Source organism: Antedon bifida, chromosome 2 (genome assembly GCF_963402885.1).
Source record: "Antedon bifida chromosome 2, ecAntBifi1.1, whole genome shotgun sequence".
NCBI classification, from domain to species: domain Eukaryota; kingdom Metazoa; phylum Echinodermata; class Crinoidea; order Comatulida; family Antedonidae; genus Antedon; species Antedon bifida.
The window spans coordinates 2,045,524-2,069,131 of record NC_136227.1 but is presented as its reverse complement, the minus strand read 5'-3'; the positions used below and the strand labels follow the sequence as shown (position 1 = coordinate 2,069,131).

The following is a 23,608-nucleotide window of genomic DNA, read 5'->3' as shown; positions in this document are numbered from 1 at the left end:
TTTATAATACACTTAGTTTATACATAGTTAAGTTTAATTCCTCAAATCACAAATAATGGTTTCGACCAAAAAAAATGTCAGCCTTGTTATCGTTGTTTTCGCCAACATTTCAGCGTCTTCCAAAAGTAGAATGTCTTTGCAATTTCAGATGTATTTATGGCAATAAATATACATCAAGATACCCTAATGTAAGTTAGATGTTTTTGCAGTGTTATATTTTCTTTTGTATGAATATACTTTCTAAACATATTCTTCGAACCAAGGCTAAGCTTCAGCCCTAGGCCTAGGCCAGCCTTCTTGAAAAAACAAATTGTGGAAATAAAATGGCCTGTGTAGGCTGAAAAACAAGGTGACATTTTAAGGAAGTGATCTATTCTAAATTGTTTTCACCAACTAGGAAAAAAGTAGACTTGAAAACAACTATGTTAAACAATTTCATTCAAAATTTTTGTAAGAATGTTTTCAGTCTGTATTTCTGTGAAATTTTATTTAATAAAAATATAAATTTTAAAATTAATTAATTATTAAGACATTTTTAAAATTTTAATTGAAATATATTTCTGACTACCTACCTTGTGAATTCTATTTCCAGAGGCATCTGGTGTTAGCATTGAGTGTTGTAGGAGGCATACATCAAATCCAGAAATCACGTCACAATGTTTTACACATTTTCCGAACATTTGTAAGCAGAGTCAAATCAAGGACAAGTTTTTATGATACTCTCGGAGTTACACCTAAAGCAACTCAAGCGCAAATTAAGTCTGCGTACTATAAGCTGAGCAAAGCTTTCCACCCAGATCGCAATCAGAACAATCCTACAGCAGCAAGCTCATTTTCTGATATTAACGAAGCATATAGTGTACTTTCAAATGCAAAATTACGAAAACGATATGATAATGGTATATATAGTTCGCGGGATCTTACTCATGGAGTGAGAGATGAACCTCATATACGAAAACGAGAGAAGAAGATAAGAAACACACGCTCTGAAGTTTACAATGATCAAGGCGAAAGGATGTATGATTTTGACGAATATTTTCGTGCTCATTACGGGGAAGCTTTGAATCGAGAACAGAGGGAAAGGAAAAGTCGGAAAAAGCGTCAAAAAGAATTTGATAAAATAAATGAGGTGTATAGAACTAGTATGACATTCTTGGTATCTGCAGCGGTCATTTCAGTTATTGTTGGTGTGCTGTTTATAAAGTAGCAAATAATAAATATATATTTCAGATTTACAATTTTATTGATGAACATAAAAGAACATTTTGCTTGCACTAGGTTGGATATATCCTCATTTTGAAAAGCGTGTACCATAGTTTATCATGATTTGCAATCTTCTCTCACATTTACTAAAGCTCTGTGTACACTATCAAATAAGTTTGACAAAAAGTGTGTTGCGCCCAAATATGGTAGTGATACAGTATACCCAAATATGGTAGTGATATGACATCATCATGTCCATATATGGGCTCATCACATTTTTTTGTCACATAAAGTTTGATAGTGTAGACAGAGCTTTACATCAGCATTAACCATATATGACAAATACGAATAATTGACATTTAGATATTAAAATTATATATTTTCATTGATATATGAATTGCTATTTCATGATGAAATATGTATTTGGCAATGGATACTAAATTAATAAAATTATATTTTATTTCAATTATGTAATTTTAATAAATTAGATCAATTTAATTTAAAATTCTAAATGACAGTTGTTTTCATTTTATATTTTATAGACTGTACTGAATGAGAATAAATAAATCAAATCGTTTAGTTTTTCATTTCTGATTTTTTTTCAGCCATGGTAACTTAAAAGTTTATCTGCAACCCCTTTGACATTTAAAAAAAAAACCTATAAAAAGTTTTGCAGAGTGTAGTTTCTGTTGTAAGTAAAAATTGAAAAGAAAACAATAGCCAATTCAATTAAGTGAATCTATTATTTATTACATACGATATTTTACATTGTGAAATCTAGTCTTTAATATTTATACACTATAAAAGGTCTTCTAATATACAGTATATAGTAAAACACCCATTAAGGGGACACATTGGGACCCCAAAAGTGTCCCCTTAATAGGGGTTGGTCATTGTGCTAAAACACATATCTCCTCATTCATATCAGAGGAAAGTGTCCCATTAAATAGGCATGTATCAAAGGAGGGGGTCTACTGAATTATATTCTTTAAGCTCTGTCTACACTCTCCAACTTATTTGACAAAAAAAGTGTGATGTGCCCAAATATGGTAGTGATATACCCAAAGATAGTAGTGATATGACATCATCATGTCCACATATTTTTTTGTCATATAAAGTTTGATAGTGTAGACAGAGCTTCAGCTATTTGAATTACGGTTTTTTAGGATAAATATATTGCAAAATGACAGTTTACTGAATTTAATATCCATAATATAATTTGAATTTCTATTTTACAATAAATGATATTTATTATTATTATGTTTGCAACATAGAAAAAAAAGATCCTAAGGTTTAGAAAATAAGAAAATTAAATCATATATCAATGTGTTTATTTTAAATAAACAATTGTTCTGAGTATCATAATATTTACACTAATCTTAATAAATGGCCAAGTACAAATAGAATTGGTAAGCTGTTACTATTAAATAGTGACTTAATTTCTATAGCATGAACTAGAATCTCTATAGATCCATGCCAGTGATCAGTTCACCGCCAGGAGACTATTTTTGTAATAATGTACATATAGATAGAATAACAATTGCAGAAACTGTATTATTATCCGTATATTAAATCCTTTGAGTTGTGTTGTACACATACCCAAATGTCTAGGGCCGACTTTCTTTTATTGCAAAATTACGATCCATCCTGATTTTTATTTGTAAGTGTACTGAGGAATTCTTACACATTTTTTTTTTGCCCAAATTAAAAATGTGTTTTTAATTCAGTTCACAACCACGGTAGCGCCTAAATTTGATGAATAGGCAATTAAAAGAAAGGTTGGTCTAAATAAATATATTATTCTATATTAAATTTATTATGGCTAAAATTGATTTATCTAGGATATGACCCGATGGTGGGCATAGCAAGACGAGGCATATACTGGGTACTGTGGTATCCACCGCTCATCTGTGGCTGGTAGGCTTGATTTAATGAGTATGGGTGTTGGTACGGCGATCCTTGGGGTGGGGCTACTTGGGGTGTGGCTCCTTGGGGAGGGGTATTATATGAGGCTGTATGCTGTGGTGTTCGTATGAGTTTTTCAAGTTGTTCTGACTTTGTTTTCTTTAAATTGTACACCAGGCGTTTGGCACGGAACTCCTCGACAAAATCATCAACTTCAGTTTTTCCGTCTAAAAACCTTTCTGCTATTTCCTGAAAAGTGATAATAATTATCGATATTATTTTAAAACATTATCGTCATATATTGGTCATATTATGGTTATATATCACAGTCTACTTTAACCTACTACTTGTATTTATGCGCAAAGGTACTTTAGGGGGAGGGGGCGTAAACGCTATCTTTACTTTAATAGTTATTAATGTTTATTGTTATATTATTTAATGTTTTTTTTAAAATATATATTTAGGCAAGGATAATCATAAGTGCATTCATTCACTATCCTTCTTAAAGGTGGCAATCCCGTTCACAAGACAAACATATACAAGATGCTCTAGATAAACAAAGTCTTTGGTAGTGGTAATTTGTCATTAGAAAAAATCCTGACATATGACAGGACTCAAACTCAGGACCCTTGGAATGGTAGCCAAGCATCATAACCACCAAGCCACAACTCCACTGTTAAGCATTGTCTACACTATCAAAAAAAAAAAAAAAAATGTGATATGCCCATATATGGACATGATGATGTCATATCACTAACATATTTGAACATATCACTAGCATATTTGGGCACATCCCATTCTTTGTCACATAAACTTTGATAGTGTAGACAGAGCTTTAGTTACATGTTTGTAGGCCTTACCTCTGCATCATCTTCAGCCTGTGAAGCCGAAGCTTGTAATAATTCCAAGACTGAATCTAAGGAGTGTTTACTGGATAGTATACCTAAACAATTATGAACAATAGCATGATTATAATTATGTATAAAAACACAAACACCTTTATAAAAGAGAGAGGGGTTGAAAGAATAAATTGTAACTAGTTAAAGATGTATTGTCCCCAAAAACATGAAAATTAAAGATTAATAAAATCAGACTTTGAATTTTTTTATTTTTTTTATTACACCTTATTTAGGGTGACCCTAAAAAGCGTATGCTGACAATCAAGGGGCCCTCTTGATGAGTGACAGTGGCTGTGTGTATACTAGTACACCAGGGTAACCCCCTACTGACTCGTCTCGAAAGATGTACTAGGTTCTTTAAAGTGCACATGACCCAGATGTGTATGTGAATACTGTATATTATTTTGTAGTTTTAATAAAGTTAATCACTTCCGTAAAAAAAATAACAGAAAAAATTTATGTTTCACTTATAAAATGACAAAATAAATGGTTAAATTCAACAAAAAACCCATTGGCTGGCAGCCAATTGCACTATTTTTTTGCTTTAAATTACAGTTTTTTAGGTAAATGCACGTTTTTAAATCAAATTTTTAGTCAAAGTGGATAATAACTATTAGGTGACATTGGAATGGCATATTCAACAAAACATTTGTTAAGAATTATTTTTTCAGGGGTACAACAAATCTTTAAGGAGTAGTAATGTGCATGTTTTTTGATAAAGAGAAGCGAGAGAAAAACAGAAGTAAATGAACTGCTAACAACAGTACAAAAAACAAAGTAAGTTTTCATGCAACTTAGAAAACAACTCCTTACTTTTTGAATTTGTTTCAGAAATTTGATCAGAGTTAATTATCGCCTCCTTCTGTTTCTGTTCTGCGATTATAAAATCATGTTCAGGGATTGTATGTGAAATAACCAATTGGAAGCAAGATGCTTAATGCAATAATGTCATACAATGTTATGCATGGTTAGGGCCAGGTATATGATATACATGGTTAGGGCCTACCATATGCAATGTATTTCAGAGCCTGTTGTAAAATATTATATGCATAAGGCTGGCCTGTCATACAATATTATGCATTATCAGGGCGAACTGTCATAAAATATTATATCATAACAGGCATATTAATTAATTACTGATTATAATTATTAGTGGATCATTTTTCATTGTGGTTGATTTTTACTGGTATTAAAAGAAAAAAAGTAGTGCAAGTTAAGTTGAGAGCATGCATCAGTAAAATGCAAATTATTATGCATCAAATGATTTAAAGTGACTTTGCAAAATTCCAAAAATTATTTCACAACTTTTCAATTGTTATAATTAATTTTCTGAAAAAAAAGTTTCTATTGTGAAAATAAATTCTACTCATGCTTTTAGTTGTTAGGTAGTTGTAATTTTTTAAAAGCATGCTGTATGGTATAAAATCAGCTTATTTCCAAACATTCATTGTACAAATTGTTAAGTTAATTGAATAAGCATGGAGGTAGAATAATTTTGGAATAACCATGTTTTCATTCTATACTTAATTGAATAGGCATTTTGTTTATAATATTTTGTTAAATATTTATGTCTGTATGGTATGGTAGTATATCGGTATATCTTTATTCAAATGACACAAACAGCCGATGGCTGAAACCGTAGTCGTACAATCAAAACAGGTAAAATATAAAATATTTAAAAAAGCAGATTATCAAAATAAAATTACAAAACATTAACTTCATTTAACAGTCTAGCCATAGTAGGAACAGGTGATTTCTTAAATCGCATTTATGTCTTAACCTAGAGTTATACACACTAAAAGTCAGGCCTCCCAACAGTGTAGCTTTTCTCAGATTTTGGTACATCTTTTAAGCATTAATTACAACTTACTAAGATTAGCCATGTTCTGTTCAAATGTCTCCCTAAGTTGCTGGTTTTTTGCATATGCTCTTGCAAGCGATTGTCTACCTTCTGTTAATCGCGGTTCTCTTGATAAATTGAACTCTGCTAAGCTACGATTCTCAGCTAAAAACATTTCAGAAGTTAATTTATCCGCTTTTACCTGTGAACAAGAAATTGAATCTGATGACATTCTACAATTAAACTGTACATATGTTAGTTATAATAATAATAATAAAATAATAATAATAATAATAATGCGATATTTATATAGCTCTATTTATAAAGATCAGAGCACTTTGAGTGTTATGTTATGTTACGGTTATGGTATGAAAGACTTTAGTTCACAAAATGTTGAACATTGAGCATTACAGTATGATGAAATCTAATTTTAAATTACTTACTACATCTAAATCCGTGACAATATCAATAACCTTATTTTCATTATCAAGTAGATCTTGTAGTTCTTCTTTAGTTAATGTATCTAACTGCGGGAATTGACTGGGCTGTTTCACCGGTGGCTTTGGGGCTGGCTGTCGTGGTTGTATTGGGGGACGTACAGGCGACTGTGTTGGTTGGGGAGCGGGTTGAGGAGGTCTGGAATACTGTTGATGACTTGGGTAAGGTACTGGATATTGCTGTGGGTGCGGATATGTTGGTGGAGGCTGGACTGGGTAGGGGGCCCTTTGTTGTGGGTAGGGATATGGTGGCATATAACTCATAGTTGGCAATTTCTTCTTCTAAAACAATACAACTTGTATCTTTACTATTCTGTAAAATAAAACTAGTTATGTCAGAATTGGATTGTGATTATCATTTGTTTTTCTATGTATTTTATAATAAAAATAATTAATATATATATAAGTGCATAATTAAATAATTATTGTATACCTCCATATGGTGTGATGTGAGAACAAGAAATAATTTTACTGTCTGATTTATTTTACATTTTTATACATTTTCAATAAAATAGTATAGCCTAGCCTATCCCCATACAATTTTTCCCATTTATTTTAAAACTATTTTAAAATAATTTTTATTAAATAGGCCTAATTTAATTTTAATAAATTAAATAATTTTTAAATCAAATCAAATTTATCTTTAATTTCCATTTTAATAATTTAATTTTTAATCTTTTGTTTTCAAATTTCACCTTTCATTTTGTTTAGATCTTACAAATAATAAAGTTCACACAGGTGAGATTGTCTGCTCAACAGAGAGGCTAAAAGACCTCTCTGGCCTCTCAACCTGTAACAACAGGATACGATTTACTTTGTCCGCCAGCAGTGAGCAAGACGAAATTGTTGCGGTCGTCTAACTAAAGACTGTGTGTGATGGCTATACTACACAGGCCTAGCCGCCTAGCTAGAGGGATGAGAATCCATATAACGGGGATCGGCGGCCTAACTAGAGATATATAGTATATCAAACTGAGTACAATATTATAAGTTGTTTAGGACTTATTTTATACAAAACTTACCAGTTTTTTAGGCTTTCGTCAATACAGTAAAAAAACGATTACCATAACAATAAAGTTTGACGAAATAAATGACGACGGAAAAACATAACGGCGGTGACTAATTAATGGTTTACGCCCTCTCTATGCAATCATTCAAGAACAAAAAATGGTTTTCATATTTTTTTAGCTCATGAATCTGTTCTTCAATAAGATATTATTTCTGGAATTTTTAGAAACAAGTATACAGCAATAAAACATTTACACATTAATTTATTTCAACAAAAATGAATTCTATTATTAGAATATATACATATCCCCAGGAAATAAAATCAAACTACTGTATAGGCCTTTATGCTTCAGTACACGGAGCACAAACTAAATGTACAAAATTCCACTCTACAGACAGAAATGATTCTTTTAATAATATATAAGCAGATACAGTACTAGTACAGTACCATAATGTCATAATTCCACCATGGTATTAATTGTACTAACGAATTGAACATTGTGTTTTATTTGTCAATGTGTTGCATTGCATTGCAAGATCACACAAATTGTGTAACATTAACTTATTGAATAAAATAATATTATAGTATATAAATAAATATTTAAATCATCATGAATACAACTTAATAAGTTCATCACTAACAGCAGAGGGTGTAAGTACACCTGGATCAGAGAACAGCAGTGTTATGTTTGCAGGGGGAGTGTAGTCAATCAATGGATGTTCTTGAGTTAGATCTGTATTGGATTTCAGAGTTGAAGATTTGTACTGTAAAAAAAACAACAAAATATATAAGAAATAATACTCGATTAAATAATACCTGATGAATTATTATTGCAGTATTTTCATCATTTACTGAATAGTCATTTATTATTAGCTTTTTGTTTTGTGATGCAAACATGAAAACTCATTTAAACAAACCTTAAATTCATTTGGAACGTCTTGTTGATTTAGAGGAAATAAACGAACAAACTTGAAACTTTCGGCGACAACATAAAACGGTTTGTTTGCAACCTTTGCGCACGTCGCTATCTGGTAAGAACCGATCTATAAGATAAAAAAGAGAGACGACATAAAATGGTTTGTTCGCCAACTTTCTACACATCGCTATCTGGTATGAACATCACTATTTTTCTTCAATCTCTCAATTTAAGACTACATTGTCTCATCTCATATCTAAACGTTTACCTTATTGATGATTCCACCACTTTCTACTACCCCCTCTGCTCCAACTAGCACCATATCGATCTTTTCCATTATGTAACTAAACAGAAAAAACAAATGTACAACATATCAGTGGGTATAATAAGATATAAATTGTATATATACTAACATTTATTTTGCTAATTCTTCTAATCAGGGTTTCACTTCTAGAAAAATGTTTAAATATTAATTACACATTAAAAACAATAAGTTAACAAATGATTGACACAATATTGTTGGAAAATAAATTTTGAACAAACTTGGATTGGTAGGATACTGTATAAATGCAAGGAATAGGATACAGTAAAAAAACTCAAAATAAGATAAGTGTGTACTTACCCTGCAGCAGCATCTAATATCACACAAACTGGGATGCCTAAAAGTTCTAGTTCTTTAGCCATCTTCTTACTATAAAAAACATAGAATACTCTGACATTCTATAAGGCTATTATTTAATTATTATTACTCAAATCATGTTTTTTATTTCATACGCATCTAACAGAGAGTAATTCGCCAATTACAGGATGGATAAACTATATAATTTATCATGCTTATAAACTAAGTCTCATTTGAGGCAGTGGAGTTGAACGAGTCGTGAGTTACAACCCTGGCACTACGTCAGGATTGGAAGGTAAGCACGTTAACCATCAAGCTACAGCTCCACTACACTATAAAGTATACAAATATTATTTTGGCTGATTTGAATTCTAAAGGTGGTTTATAATATAAAATCATTTTCAAAAGCACTCTTCTCTTCTCGACAACTCAATGACTGATGATGATACAGTTCCCATAGAACAACTTGCTTAGAGGTGTAGGCTGGTTTCTGTCTGCCGCCAGCACCCACCCCTCACTCGCCACCTCCCAGCCTACACCCCTGTTGCTAAATTTGTAATAAATATAAAATATTTACCCAGATTGATCAAGATTAGATTCTGTGACGTATACATTGAACCTCTTCTTTGATTCAGCTGCTTCTTCTAATACTTTTAATACAACACGTGAAAATGAATGGGTCAGGATACACTGCAAGAAACACATAGTTTTAAACACCTCAATACATACATCAGGGGTGTGAAACTGGGGCATAATTGGGCCACACTAAACTATTCTTTATGGATTTGGGTGATTTATCTATCAAAATCGATTCAATTTCAGGTACGTAACAATATGGCCGTGTTCAGACTTTAAACTCAATTACTCAATGTGTCAACTAAATTACTCTCGGGAATAACCAGACAAACTTTTTGGATAACAAACAATTTACAAATTTTCCCAGCAAGGTCATATTTTATGCATCTTTTTTCACTAGTAAGGTCAAATTGTAAAGTCTGAACGGACTCTATGTTCTGTGTGTTTATTTTCTACTGTAGCGGACGTTCTCATATAAGAAGTGATTTTGGATAACCCTTTCAGTATACAAAGAATGTTAATACTCACGGATCCATCTCGAATGAACGGATTAAACAGTCTGGCGATCTTATGCCTTGATTGCGCAACATTCTGTAGATACACATTTCCACGTTGAACTAAGATTTTCTTGCAATCGTGAAAATCCTAAGGAATAACATTTTTATAAAACAGTGATTGATTAAAAAAACTGTATTACTAGTTTTATCTATTGGTCTATAGTTTTACTACAGTTGCTTATAATATGCGCTATATAAGAATGAACTATTATTATTATTTACAGTGTTAAATTTACCTGTTGTTCCAAAGATGCAAGCGTGATAAAACGAAGAAAGAGTTCACAGCCCGACTGAACGGCAATGGCTGAGCTGTCAGTCTGCGTCACTAACCACTTAATACATTCTTTCAACTCTTCACGAAGACCTTTAAGTGTACCAGCTGAAAAAAAAGAATAAATATATTTTCTTCAATTTAAAGAAGAACAAGGAGATATTAAAGCACACCTCTAGATTTTTACATTACACCATAACATACAGCAGTACAAATTTAATATGACATTATTTATTCTATGTTGACCCTTAAATCAGAATTAAACATCTTACCTTGACTAAGATTGAGATACTCTATGAGAGTTTTGATGGCTGAAATTGCTGGCGAAATTTCAGGCTCATTTATTTGACACTGCTCGAAGTATTCAACAATATCTGAACGACAAAATTACATAAAACATTTAGAATTTTAGTTTTACAGCCATAATAATAATAATATTTATTCGGACAACAATGAAAAATAACCAGGAGCGAGAATAGGCTAAAGCTTAAACAAATTCTGCACTCACAGTACTCCATACATAGATTGTATATCTGGCAATTTTCAGATTTCAATTCATTTTCAAAGGTCATTTAATACGATGCTGATTTGATATGCATGAGTTAGTTTTGTTAGTATTCATCAACTTAAATATAGATTCAAATCTACCATCAATAAAATAATTACTTTAAATATCGTCCAAAAATAGAAATAACAATGCTCATGATTGCCACAAAAAAATTATCTTAAATCAGGTGCAGATTTAGGTGGGGCTAAACAGGCTTTATCCCCCTCTTCTCTAAATTTTAACAGACTATTTTTATTTTTTCTGCAACCCGACAGATCATTTTTATCATTTATGAAATATTTAGCCCCCTCAAATCTATAATGCTGGATCCGCCCCTGTAAATCATTAATTTTATCGTCTTTTAAAAGGGCACACACTAGAATTACGTACAAAACATCATTCTGTCTTTTTCCAGTCGTTTATATCGTGATTGTTTTTGCCTTTGTCTATTCTGTTCTCTTCCTTTTTGTCTTGTCCATTTAAACAGTGAATCTCTCTGTCTCATTGTTAACATGTTGTCCTATCCCTATAGGATGACTGTTGTCTCCTATTATCATTCCTTCGTCATGATCCATGTGCAACAAAAAAGCCTTCGTAAATAACATAATAAAAAATAATTTTATCTAGCCTATTTTCACTTTTTTTGAGTCAAGTTTTATTTTTTTGCTTACACTAACTTACTGTACATATTGGGCCTATTTATTATTTTTATCATATTAATATTATAAATTTAGTTTAGACTTGAGTTTAGTTTGAAGTGAATATAGAATGCTAAATTCTACACTGTTGTCTACACTAGGCCTTGCCATATTTATTATTATCATTTTTTCTTATTATACTATTAGTTATTACATCATCATACATCATCCCACCATTCACAGCTCAGACAGAAACAACAAGCCCAGGTTTCTAACCACATTTACCATGTAACTAGACTGCTCTTGGATTGAAAACCAGCCTGCCTTACAGACCATCATATTGTTAATGTATATGACTTACCTTCGTTATTCATTTTATTTATTTTTATACTAAAATAAAAGTATAAAATAATATTAAAAAACCCATGTGCTTATTTGCAAAAAAATCGCCTGGTTGTATTTGTATGAAGTACTCCCTCAACGGCGCGACACATCATACTGTAGAGGTCGCTAATCTCGTTACGATCGTTTTTTAGGCTCAAGTTTCTTGTTAATATTTTCAGCTATAATGTCCTTAGAAACTGTTCCAAAAGAGCTGAAACACCTTAGAGCATGTTTACTATGTTCTCTTATAAAGGTAATTACATATGAGCATTAATACAAACTTACAAAATAATTGTTTACGCCTATATTAGAATTGTGAATGCGTCAGGGCACGCAATTCTAAAACTAAAGCGGGGATGCATGGGTAGCTTACTGTAAGTTCTTGAAATGTGGTCGTTTCGTCCTTAACGTTTTTTTTTTTACTTAAACTACAGACAATTGATCAATTTGAACTAGACGGCTGTGATAACTGTGATGAGTTTCTACACATGAAGGGAAGCCGTGATCTTGTTTTTGATTGTACAAGTTCATCCTTTGATGGGTATGAAACAATTTTTTATAAATTATTGTTCAACAAATGTCCCACGAATTTGTTCTTGCGAATCGAAACTATGACTATGTTACATTTTAGAATGTTTTTTATTATAGATTAGTATCACTAATGAGTCCTGAAGATAGTTGGGTTGGAAAGTGGCAGAGAATCAGTAAGTATTTCAAGAGCATATATATGTTCAGGACAAAGAAATATGTTTAAAGAAACATTAAAAACAACAGAAAAGGATATACAGTCAACTCTCCCAAAGTATATTAGTACTGTAGTTTCAAATGAGTGAGTGTTTATTATAAACATGATACAGTTTAACTATCATGTAATTGGCTTGCTGTTGGATGTGTATATGAAGTAAATCATTTTTTTAAAGAATGAATTCTGTAGAACTCGATAAATTATGTTTTTGATTGCTCCTAATTATATGTAATTTTACAGTCCCCAATACCAGACTCTCTGAAAACCGGAAACTCTCCCAATACCAGATTTTCTTAATGTCCAAAAGGTCCCTATTTCATTATTACCATTAGAAACACATTCCGAATACCAGACTCTTCGGAAAACTAGACATTTTAGGCCAGCCCAAAGGTGTCCAGTATTGGGAGAGTTGACAGTATTTTGTAAAGATCTTAAAGATGTATTGTCCCCCAAAAACATGAAAAATGAAGATTAATTAAATCAGACTTTGAATATGTTATTTTGTAGGTTTATAAAGGTAATCACTTCCATAGAAAAAAAAAACAAAAAAAAATAATTTTTTCACTGACAAAATAAATGATTAAAATCAACCACAAACCCATTGGCTGGCAGCCAATTTGACCATTTTTTGCATTAAATTGCAGTTTTTTCAGGTAAATACATTCTTTTTCAATCCAATTTTTGGTCAAAGTGGATAATTATTATGTGACATTAAAATGGCATATTCAACAAAAATGTTGTTAAGAATTATTTTTTCAGGGGGACAATACATCTTTAAATCATTTATCTTCATATTACTTTCTATACAGATCGTTATGTTAAAGGCTGCTATGCTATATCCGTGTCAGGAAAGCTGCCACCTGGAATTATCAATGACCTAAAAAGTAGACAAATACATTACAGATCAAGAGATACCAGTGTTAAGTCATAGTCTCCAATTGTCTAAATGGTTGTTATACTAACAGTGAACATTGAATAATGAGCTTGGTTCACACTTGAACGCAACACAAGGACGTAGGCACAACGTAAGTGAAATTGACCAATCACAAGTCACAGTTTGGATGATCCATCGTGTCATGATTGGTCAAATTACTTGCGTTACGTCCTAGTGGGAACCAAGCTTTACTAATAGGGTTGAGAGAACAACAACTTGTAAGAGAGATGTCTTGACAATGAAATACTCACAACAAACCACAGTATCATGGATTGGCTGTAGAATGGCCAATTTAACCAACTTTGAGAAAAGTGTCCAATTCTTTTCTAAATGTGTGTTGTACTTTTATTTGTCAATGTGAGCTCAAATTAGACAGTGCAACAAATAATTTGCTTTTTGTGTATACTGTGTGGTTATAAATCATTGGAGATGAGGAAACTTTTCTTATTTTTTTCAACTTTAAAGATGTATTGTCCCTTTGACTAATTCCAAAAAAAAAAAAAAATAACAGATTTCGAAAAAAGGTGGGTCATTTTGAAGTATCATAATAGTTATTAACTATCACCAAACATGTGTCGAAAAAAAAATCATTTAACTGAAATACAGACGTTTTTTTGGTAAAAAAATAACTTTGACTTCCAGTCAAAGTTTTCGATCAAAACATATCCCATAATGAAACGCGCTTGTTTGGCTACTCTGTATGCATAATCATAAAACTTCATCGCGATCTGTGTGAAAACACCTTCTCAATCGTGACGAGTTGTAAACAATCCTAATTAGCATCATGCATAATGCGTACTCGTGGTTTGAAATGTTTGTTTACTTTCGCTCGCGACGATTTTCCAGACAAATGTAATCAAACTAATTTACCTGTTAATTACGTAAACTTGTTGCTTTTGGCTTGAATTTTCGACTTAAAGTGAATAACTTTAATATTACTTTGATATGGCCAATTTAAATTTAAAATATTTTGACCTTCATTTTTTTGTGTTTCAAGGGACAATACATCTTTAAAGTAAAGTAAACCAAGTGATCATTTAATTTCAAACACTATATTTAATGGAACAGCAAGTTAGCAAATATAGTAATAAACAAACATCATAAAAAAGGCCTCCTGACAATGAACAGTCAATACAGAATGAAATCAATGAATGTCCATGTATTATTTATTTGAACAGAAAGCAGTTAAATAACTATTAAATACATTCTTATAACCTCATAAAGTGCTACCTAATACTAACCACCATTATTAAATACTTATTATTTATTATAAATAATTACTGCATTTAATTAACTTTGCGTGAAGCTCTGTCTACACTATCAAACTAGTTTGACCAAAGAAGTATGGTAGTGATATGACATCATCATGCCCATACTGTATATAGGCACATCACATTTTGTTGTCACATCAAGTTTGATAGTGTAGACAAGACTTTATACATCTGGTATAGTTTGATCACCTGACGATTATTATTAAAACATTTGTTACATAACTGTTGCGTTTTTATTTTCCATTTGGGAAGGTGATAATAAAGTGCTCGTTTATTTTGTATCAGGTGTGTCAATCATGTATTTTACATACATCAATCAGTTTTATTATCAACAAAATATGAGTTATTATATTGTAGATAAACTATTAAATAAAGCTAAACTATTTAGAACATGGTACTATTAGAATTTGTAGAGTACATATTAAGCTCTGTCTACACTATCAAACTTTATGTGACAAAAAAATGTGATGTGCTCATATATGGTAGTGATATGACATCATCGGGTCCATAAATGGGCACATCATTATTTTTTGTCAAACTAGCTTGATAGTGTAGACAGAGCCTTACATACTGAGGATTGCCCTCATGATACTGTCATTATTCTATATTGCACCGTATATTAATTATGTTTCTTCCCAAATTGGGTTGGAAAGATTAATTACTTAGAATTTTTCTTTAAATATAATCTAATAAACATATTGTATGTATCATATTGCACTTTACATTTAAATTGCACTTGTTTTATAAATAATTGTCCAAACTAAACAACAAAGATTGATATATATAACGTGCAGTGTACAAGTTCTCAATTGGATATCTGATTATGGTTCAGTGTTTAAGTAAGCCAAGGCCTTGGTTGCTGCCGACATCCTAACCGCTCTTGTGGACAACTCATTTTTATTGGCTCCTCGTACTTGAACGCAGTGAAATGTGTCTTTTTTTTCGTCGAGTGTACCAATGCATCGTAACCACTGTCCGCGAGTAAATTTGGGCAAGCAGCGATCCTAATGTTGAAGAGAAAAAAGTACTTCAACAGGCTATACTCCAGTAAAATAAGTTTTATGATATTAATTATATTTTCTCCATATTAAATGCCTGTGGCCGTATTCACCATTCACACTTAGGCTAAGGGAAACACTTACCCTTAAAATTAACAAGTATCTTCTATCTAAATGAATACAATTTAAAGGAAATACTTAAGTGAAATACTTCTACTTCTACTATTAAGTAAATATCTCACTTAAGTGTGATTGGTGAATACGGTCACTGATGACCAACACAGTGACCAACACATATATATATCTGAGTAACCTGATCCCTCGCACCCTGAATACAAGTATCACCCCAAGTATCTTATCCCACCCCACAACCAACTGATTTTTAAACTTACAATTTCATAAAAGATACACTTTAGACTTGATTTACTGTCCTTCAATGTGAATATTCTTGCATTCTTAGAAGCATCGATAGTAACCATAGAATCTAATTGTGCTAACAATTTGAATGAAAAATAGTTTGCATTCTTTTCATTTAGTTGATGAATTTATAGTTATATGTATTATAATATCAGCAGTAGTTAAGCTCTGACAGAACTACAATATAAAGCAACAAAAATGTGATGTGCCCATATATGGACATAATGATTTCATATCACTACCATATTTGGGAATATCACTACCATATTTGGGAATACCACTACCAGGCATATCACACTTTTTTTTGTCCAACTAGTTTGATAGTGTAGACAGAGCTTAAGACAAGAAGAACATCAAACCCATTTCAATTTTTTGGCTATGGTTGCTTCAGTGCCCCTGGATGTCCGACTGTCTTTTATTTTTTAAGTTTATTCACCAAACAAATGGGGTACAATTACAAGGGAGCAAATAACTGTTACCAAGAGTGTAAAAAATATATAAATAAATGTAGCGATCTTTCAGCTAATTTCTTACCGTAAACCTCAAATATGATTTTAACATGATGTTTGTATTTAGTCCAGTGTCGTACATTTTGAATAGAGGCTATAATAAATCGTAATGTATCTTTCGCCAGGTGTTCTTTTCCCGCTCTTGTCATTTTGGTTGTGTTAGCTACATCAGGCTTGGCCGGTTGCGCTCTTGTCTAGAAGCAATGCACAAAGAGGAAATGTACACTGATTGATATATTCTTATAGACAACTAATGACAAATTTCATTCCATTTATGGTTTGTGTTCTGTCTAATTTACACAAAGAAAAGGAAATGCATTCAAATAGGTTGATATTATTGATGAAGTCGAAAGCTTTCTTCTACAAATTCATTTCCCGCTGTTATTGAAAATCATTCTGTAAGATTGATTTTACAAATTACAGTTTATTTAGTATATATTTAGACTTTTTATGCAGAAACAATGTTTGCTTGTACATTATTTCATAAATCATACAAAAGTACATGTTGAAATAACTTGAAAGAATTCTTTTTGTTTATCTAATTTTGTTAGATGAATAATGTATTGTTTGTATATTTCATAGTTATTTTTAACTTAACCTTTAACTTTTTCTTTAGTGCCGGGCAATGATAATAAACTAGAATAGACATTTGCCACAAAAGATAATTTATACTTCCTAATATGAATCACTTTATCTGAAAGTGGAAGAGTGGGTGGGTGAGGGTGGTCACATTCGGTGTAAACATAATTTCTATATTTGTAATAAAATGCTTTTTAAATGAGCTTAGTACAGCACACAATTCAACATACCTTAAATTTTCGACATGTTGAATGCTGTAAGTTTGTTTAAAAACATTTTATATTTTTACCAGCACATATGAACTTTCATTTGTATATTTGTAATGTTTTGTCATAGAAGGTATAAACAAAGATACGATACAACAAGTATTAATTGTGGTCCTAAATCAGCAAAGAAAATAATACTCACTTGCCCAATCTGGTTGCTTCTATATTGAGAGGTTCTGTTCAGGTTATGCGAAGTACCAGCCTCACCCATCTGCCATTGGCTGCTTGTTGCAGATGAACTAATATGTGTAAAACAGAAGTACAAATTATTAATTTAAATGGGTCTTTTGCTACTTATTAGCTCTAAAATGAGTTAAATACAGTACTAGACATTAAATCTAAAACCCTCAAGCCACAACATAGCTTCAACATATATTTTTCTTGTATGTATCCCATTTTTCTTTCTTAAGCTCTGTCTAAGAAGTGTGGTTTACCCAAATATGGTAGTGATATCCCTAAATATGCTAGTGATATGATGTCATGGTGTCCATATATGGGCACATCACATTTTGTTGTCACATAAAGTTTGATAGTGTAGACAGAGCTTTATTTATTGAATTACTAAGAATATGTGTTTACCTGGAAGGTTGGTTTGAATACATCAAATTCCTGTGTTGATTGGCTGCTTGACGTGAGCTATTTTGCATACCACCACCTGCATATGATCCACTGTGTTGTCTTGAATATGTGCTGTGCTGATTATTTGCTTGGTGTGACTGTGAGCTGATTTGCATATTGCCACCTGCATTCAGATTGTTTTCTGCCATTTACAAAAGATGGTTACATAACAAAAAATGTGATGATAAATAAGTAAATTTATTCAATTGCTATATTAATGTGTTTTTCAAATAAGTAATGATCTGGTTTAGTCTACTGGTTTTTCGGAATGAAATTAATCAATTACAGTTTTGCGTCAGTTGTTCTGTTGCATGGGTATTTCGTCTCGTTGTCTGTCAAAACTTAAAGGTTGAGTTCGGACTAAATCAGAGCAAAGGTTCTGAACCATGAAATATAAAAAAAATCAGCTATTATTTACAATAGTATTCTCACTCTCGAGGACGATCAAAGTATATTGATAAAAACGTCGAGAAACTCAAAAATTCTTTTCAGAACTATATATATGTGGTGTACTGCAAACTTTATATTATATCAACATTAAAAAATATACATACACTCAGAAACAGTCACAAACCCTTTACAGCACAACATTATTTTAAACTAAGCAATATACAGTAGTATGGTAATCATATTACTGTATTAAATAAATATAAAAACAGTAATAATTGAGAGATTAAAATAAATTTGAATGATTAATGACAACTGGCATCTTCAGACAATATGTCATTGTTTAAATGTATTACAGTTCACATAATGACCTGCTTAAAACAATAATCTCAACTACATTAATAAATCGTTGTGTAGAAGAAGAAAACTCCATACGCTAGTTTATTGAGATAATTCTATGTTCACCAAGGCTAATATAAAGATATATAGCCCATTTCATATGCTAAAAATTAATGAAATTCTTTAGTGTTACTCGTAAAGTGTACAATCAACTGTCTGTGGGGTTTGATGGCTTGTTGATGAATGTAGTCACAGAATTTTAATGTACAGTTGGAATTAAATTGTATCAATTCATAGCGTCTGTAAGAGGACTGATTTCAAAGATGATAATAATAAGATTTTATGATAGTTTATATGAGGGATTAAGTTAACATTTTAAATTTCAACTTGAACAAGGTTTTTGTTTTATACATAGATGCAAACCTTAAAATTAGAGTATGATTGCCAAACACAAATGAAATACATAAAAACCTTCTTGTTCAACACAAAATCTGTGCAATGTGTAATACTTTTTAATTATATATTTATTATATTATTATTATGTTTTGTTCAAAAAAATGGTATAGTATTAAGCTAAAAGTGTGATGTGCCCAAATATGGTAGTGATGCTCAAATATGGTAGTGCTATGCTCAAATATGGTAGTGTGTGATATGACATCAACATGACATGTCCATGGGTACATCACATTTTTTGTCACATATAGTGTAGACAGAGCTTTAGAATAAATAGGCCTAAATATATATTTGATTTGTTATTAATTTCTGACATATTTTTGTATTTTGCTGTTATAATTACTTCTAGAAAGAATAATTCTAGTAACAGCTTTAACAGTAAGTTTTTTAGAGCATGGATGAGTGGAGTGATGGATATGACCATTTTGCGAAAGTCTAACTTTTAAGGGAAAATTCATGATTATTATGCCATAGCAAATATTGTTTTCCTAATAAAACACCCACATTACAAAAAAATGAAATGATATTCAGTAATATCAATAAATATACTTTATCAAATTAAAACAAAAAACTAATAATTAAAGATGACTATAATTAGGCTATTTGATGTGTACTGGTTATTTTGAACCATGTATAATATAATAACAGTAAATTCTAATATTTTATTGCGTACAATCAATCATATTTATTATCTCTCAATCTCATAAAGAAGAATGCATCACATTAGTTTTATTTATTTCAGCATACAGTCTGTTGTTGATGATACAGTAGTAAATTAACACATCTATCAACCCAACTTTAAAACTATTTAATTGTCTTTTTATTGCAATTTTTTTTCCAGTTAATATTCTTTTACATAAGGTTTATACATTTAAGCACCATTAGCAGATGATTGTTTATGGTGAATACAGAATGATAGTTTTAATAAGTGAGTTGAAGAACAAAATACTATAAACTGACCTAATTTTGTAATCAGAGCAAACAATTATTATTATTATTATTAAGTATAATCCTATGTTTGAATATAGTCCCATCCCCTAATTTAAGCTAAATTCAAAGAGAAAAGACTATACATTGTTAGGGTGTCCAGGCCACCTGGGACTATAATTGGATCATGGTAACAATTGGTGTATAAAGTAAAACATATCAGAAACACATCTAAAAAAGACCATCTGTGCAATTTGATTGGCCCACCTAGAAATGTTATGTAGATTTGCAAAAAGTTAATTTTGTAGAAGAAAAACAAACGATGAAAACAAAACCAGAATATAAAAAATTGAGAGGTATACTAAATCCATTTACCTGTTTTGAAAAAATGCTGTTGATTGGGCTGTGACTGTGAGTAGTTTCGTCTTTGGTTGCCTGGACCGGTACTTTGGTAACCTGGACCGGTACTTTGGTAACCACCAACACTTCCACAGTAGCTTTGATTCCCTTGGTAACTAGGACCATCCTGGTAGCATCTGGAATTTCCCTGGTAAATTACATTTCCTTGAGACCCAGCTATTTTTCCTTGATAAACCCTGTTGCCTTGGTTTCCTTGTGATTGCTATATAGACATAATTTCTGTTCAATATCTCATAACATTGTTACTTTTAATTAAGTTAATATAATCTTAAAATTAATCAATTTTCTATCAGTAAATCCATGGAGTGATAATTATTTCCTCTTTCAGACCACCAAACTTTATTATTGTTCTGATTGCAAAGGAAACAATGTTTAATGTAATTATTAAAACACAAGAAAACCTACTGAAATATTTTTTATGACTAACTTTACTTAATTACCTGATATTGAGGTTTATGTTGTCCATTGTTCATAAATGTTTTACACTGTTTTGCTGAAATAAAAAAGTTACATGTTATTGTAGAAATAAAATTAATTTTTAATTTCATGTATAATGAATAAAATAAAAAACAAGCTAAGTTGGTTCGCAGGGATTGATGTGATAAAGAGACAGCAGAATACCGTTGTTACTACCGTCAACTTCTTCTGTTGTGTTGCCTGGGTGCGCCATCAAGGCCTGTCTTGGGCGTTTTTTCTTATTGAAAATGGGCAAGTATGCAGGTTTTCCTGTGTGAAAGAAGAGTATAAATTATAAATATTATTAACAATAAGGACATGTTTTTACATTAATAGTAGGGCCTAGAGTAGCGGGTGTACTAGTCGTAAGCATGCAGTATGATTTTGATAAGCTAAAAAGGAAAGTATGCATACAACACACTGCACCTCCACACCACACTTTACAGCCAGTTAACTTTAGTTTACACACTAAACAAGCCTACCCCCACATCACACACACAGAGGTAGGAGGAGGTAGCTAATAAGGCTAGGGCTAGTAGTATTATGCCTAGCTAGTACTAAGGCATGGGCTAGCAGTAGGCCTAGGCCTAGGAGGCCAAGCCAAACTAGGTCTAGAGAGAGACTAGCCTAGGCCTATATAAACAATAACATCTTTGGAATCAAAATTACCATTTTTTTGCATCTTTTTCTAGCTTGGCCGGCTAGAGAGATAGAGAACGAAAGCAGGCTAAAATTAAATTCGTGTGCGCGCGTATGACTAGACTCATGCGGTGTGTGCGCGGAATGTGACGTAAATATAATTAACGTGCAGAAAATTTGATTGGCTAAAAGTTAACTAATATTTGCTGCCACCATCGCCTAGACCGTAGATAAGTATAGTATTCGTACTTTGTATTTTGTGTGCTTTTATAGACTTAAAATGAATACTTTTATTTATTTTCTAAATAGCAACTAAGTTGGATGACCCTTGCTTGCACTAAGGCTGAATTGTTCGGAAAAACATGAACAGAGCAAAATTGGATGATGACATGACATTGTTTTTTTATCGATTTAATTGTTGAATTACCTGAAGGAAATCGAATTCACTCCATGGTGGTCGATTGACAATAACCAATAAAATGTGAACACAGGCCTATATTATTGGACTCGTATCTGCTGTCTCATTATGGTTCAAGTTGTACAATATATTATACATTTTGCTACGGTTACAATTAATTAATTGTTATTAAATATTGTTTTATTAGGAAACAAACTTACACGGTTCAAGAGGGGCATGGTTTCCACAAGTACAAATTAATTATTCATAAATATTCTTAAATTTTGTTTAAATGGCTTTCAAAATTGGTATAGGCCTACGTGTCACTGAACGGATTGGTTCTGACGAGGACGCAACCCTATGGGGACACAACACAAGGACTCACACTTTTACCGCGATCACGACGTACAAAGGTACCGCCTTGGTTGCGCGCGCGTCGTCTCCTTGCGTTGCGCGCCCTGGTGGGAACCAGTACGCGAACACAGCGAATAATGAAGTGTTTATTGCATATCATCTGCACAGATGTATTGCTTTAGAAATCGTATTTACATTTCGATTGAACTTATGTAAAAGAATCGATTTAATCGTTCAATTAATGGACGACGAACTGCATTCGAGCAATCGATTAAAAAATAATCAATAAAGTGCATATAGAAAATAATCAATATCATAGGTTATCTTTGTTGGTTCGGTTTGTTCAGCTTGTTTACAACCAAACGGGGAAAGGGTTTTTGTTATACCTTATTGATAGACTCAGTCAATATTACTCTATAGCAGATGTTCTTTACTTGAAATAATGACTCATTCTAGCAATTTTGCCGCTTTTCATCAATAAACGATTGATTGACCAAATAAGTTGATGAGTACGCGCGCGTTATTATACTGTTGATATCGGATATTATTTTTCAGAAGTTGCATGGATTCTCATCTTATAAATGCATTAATTTTGATTTCGTATTTGGGTTTAGATGGGCTTTAGTTAGGTGGTTATCATTGTACCCACACTGCACTGAGAGTTAGTATGCCCACCACCACCGCCGGTGGTATACGGATGTTTTACAATATATCTTACAAAAAAAATATATTTTAAAAATAAATTAATAATCTGTACTATAACTACACCAGTTAATGATAGAATAAGTCATGACTATAAATATGGATTGAGAAATACTCAATGATTGACGAGACCCACCCTAAATGAATAATGTGCGCGCTCTATCGCATGCTATTTTACGTATATTATTAAAGCTTTGCCTACACTACAAACTAGTTTGACAAAAACATGATGTGACGTGATGTGCCCAAGTTTGGTAATGATATGCCCAAATGTGGTAGTGACATCATCATGTCCATATATGGGCACATCACATTTTTTTGAGATGAACATTAAAA

General features: G+C 31.9%; 5 protein-coding genes across 7 annotated transcripts; 2 read left to right on the top strand and 3 right to left on the bottom strand.

The window, feature by feature from the left end:
- Nucleotides 1-65: 65 nt before the first annotated feature.
- LOC144835750 (dnaJ homolog subfamily C member 30, mitochondrial-like) lies at nucleotides 66-1,983 on the top strand. The gene is made up of 2 exons (XM_078690836.1): nucleotides 66-188; nucleotides 593-1,983. Exons 1-2 carry the CDS (start codon nucleotides 75-77, stop codon nucleotides 1,205-1,207), a joined length of 729 nt encoding a protein of 242 aa, XP_078546962.1. The 5' UTR covers nucleotides 66-74; the 3' UTR covers nucleotides 1,208-1,983.
- On the bottom strand, nucleotides 1,485-21,918 carry LOC144835739 (uncharacterized). Its single transcript, XM_078690823.1, has 10 exons — nucleotides 21,850-21,918; nucleotides 21,358-21,450; nucleotides 21,165-21,217; nucleotides 20,680-20,926; nucleotides 18,160-18,340; nucleotides 17,723-17,819; nucleotides 16,761-16,929; nucleotides 16,202-16,302; nucleotides 14,974-15,815; nucleotides 1,485-1,515 (listed from the first exon to the last, which is right to left on the bottom strand). The coding sequence occupies exons 1-9, from the start codon at nucleotides 21,860-21,862 to the stop codon at nucleotides 15,633-15,635; spliced, it is 1,137 nt and encodes a 378-aa protein (XP_078546949.1). The 5' UTR covers nucleotides 21,863-21,918; the 3' UTR covers nucleotides 1,485-1,515; nucleotides 14,974-15,632.
- Nucleotides 1,933-7,450, bottom strand: LOC144835744 (vacuolar protein sorting-associated protein 37B-like). 2 transcript variants are annotated; one of them, XM_078690829.1, is made up of 6 exons: nucleotides 7,367-7,450; nucleotides 6,291-6,657; nucleotides 5,878-6,049; nucleotides 4,821-4,880; nucleotides 3,969-4,051; nucleotides 1,933-3,357 (listed from the first exon to the last, which is right to left on the bottom strand). In XM_078690829.1, the coding sequence occupies exons 2-6, from the start codon at nucleotides 6,606-6,608 to the stop codon at nucleotides 3,037-3,039; spliced, it is 954 nt and encodes a 317-aa protein (XP_078546955.1). In that variant the 5' UTR covers nucleotides 6,609-6,657; nucleotides 7,367-7,450; the 3' UTR covers nucleotides 1,933-3,036. The 2 variants fall into 2 exon arrangements, with proteins under 2 accessions (XP_078546955.1, XP_078546956.1); XM_078690830.1 differs by lacking the exon at nucleotides 4,821-4,880.
- LOC144858664 (translation initiation factor eIF2B subunit alpha-like) lies at nucleotides 7,599-11,948 on the bottom strand. 2 transcript variants are annotated; one of them, XM_078714761.1, is made up of 10 exons: nucleotides 11,839-11,862; nucleotides 11,230-11,429; nucleotides 10,565-10,666; nucleotides 10,258-10,400; nucleotides 9,993-10,109; nucleotides 9,466-9,578; nucleotides 8,892-8,960; nucleotides 8,538-8,613; nucleotides 8,271-8,396; nucleotides 7,599-8,117 (listed from the first exon to the last, which is right to left on the bottom strand). In XM_078714761.1, exons 2-10 carry the CDS (start codon nucleotides 11,351-11,353, stop codon nucleotides 7,962-7,964), a joined length of 1,026 nt encoding a protein of 341 aa, XP_078570887.1. In that variant the 5' UTR covers nucleotides 11,354-11,429; nucleotides 11,839-11,862; the 3' UTR covers nucleotides 7,599-7,961. The 2 variants fall into 2 exon arrangements, with proteins under 2 accessions (XP_078570887.1, XP_078570888.1); XM_078714762.1 differs by lacking the exon at nucleotides 11,230-11,429 and having other exon boundaries at nucleotides 11,839-11,948.
- On the top strand, nucleotides 11,989-15,092 carry LOC144835754 (transcription elongation factor SPT4-A-like). Its single transcript, XM_078690840.1, has 4 exons — nucleotides 11,989-12,114; nucleotides 12,296-12,402; nucleotides 12,510-12,565; nucleotides 13,416-15,092. Exons 1-4 carry the CDS (start codon nucleotides 12,046-12,048, stop codon nucleotides 13,535-13,537), a joined length of 354 nt encoding a protein of 117 aa, XP_078546966.1. The 5' UTR covers nucleotides 11,989-12,045; the 3' UTR covers nucleotides 13,538-15,092.
- Nucleotides 21,919-23,608: the final 1,690 nt, after the last annotated feature.

What these genes read in the sequence shown, in the direction of transcription:
- LOC144835754 (XM_078690840.1), top strand. Translation starts at nt 12,046, where the DNA reads ATGTCCTTAGAAACTGTTCCAAAAGAGCTGAAACACCTTAGAGCATGT. An exon ending in TACTATGTTCTCTTATAAAG is followed by an intron (nt 12,115 to 12,295) that starts GTAATTACATAT and finishes CTTAAACTACAG; the next exon opens with ACAATTGATCAATTTGAACT. An exon ending in TGGAAAGTGGCAGAGAATCA is followed by an intron (nt 12,566 to 13,415) that starts GTAAGTATTTCA and finishes CTTTCTATACAG; the next exon opens with ATCGTTATGTTAAAGGCTGC.
- LOC144835744 (XM_078690829.1), bottom strand. Translation starts at nt 6,608, where the DNA reads ATGAGTTATATGCCACCATATCCCTACCCACAACAAAGGGCCCCCTAC. An exon ending in TTGTCACGGATTTAGATGTA is followed by an intron (nt 6,050 to 6,290) that starts GTAAGTAATTTA and finishes TCTTGTTCACAG; the next exon opens with GTAAAAGCGGATAAATTAAC. An exon ending in TTCTGAAACAAATTCAAAAA is followed by an intron (nt 4,052 to 4,820) that starts GTAAGGAGTTGT and finishes ATAATTGTTTAG; the next exon opens with GTATACTATCCAGTAAACAC.
- LOC144858664 (XM_078714761.1), bottom strand. Translation starts at nt 11,353, where the DNA reads ATGTTAACAATGAGACAGAGAGATTCACTGTTTAAATGGACAAGACAA. An exon ending in AAAAGACAGAATGATGTTTT is followed by an intron (nt 10,667 to 11,229) that starts GTACGTAATTCT and finishes TTTGTCGTTCAG; the next exon opens with ATATTGTTGAATACTTCGAG. An exon ending in TCTAATCTTGATCAATCTGG is followed by an intron (nt 8,961 to 9,465) that starts GTAAATATTTTA and finishes TGTTTTTTATAG; the next exon opens with TAAGAAGATGGCTAAAGAAC.
- LOC144835739 (XM_078690823.1), bottom strand. An exon ending in GAAGCAACCAGATTGGGCAA is followed by an intron (nt 16,930 to 17,722) that starts GTGAGTATTATT and finishes CATTGCTTCTAG; the next exon opens with ACAAGAGCGCAACCGGCCAA. An exon ending in AATCATATTTGAGGTTTACG is followed by an intron (nt 16,303 to 16,760) that starts GTAAGAAATTAG and finishes TCAAATTGTTAG; the next exon opens with CACAATTAGATTCTATGGTT.
- LOC144835750 (XM_078690836.1), top strand. Translation starts at nt 75, where the DNA reads ATGTCAGCCTTGTTATCGTTGTTTTCGCCAACATTTCAGCGTCTTCCA. An exon ending in ATACATCAAGATACCCTAAT is followed by an intron (nt 189 to 592) that starts GTAAGTTAGATG and finishes TTCTATTTCCAG; the next exon opens with AGGCATCTGGTGTTAGCATT.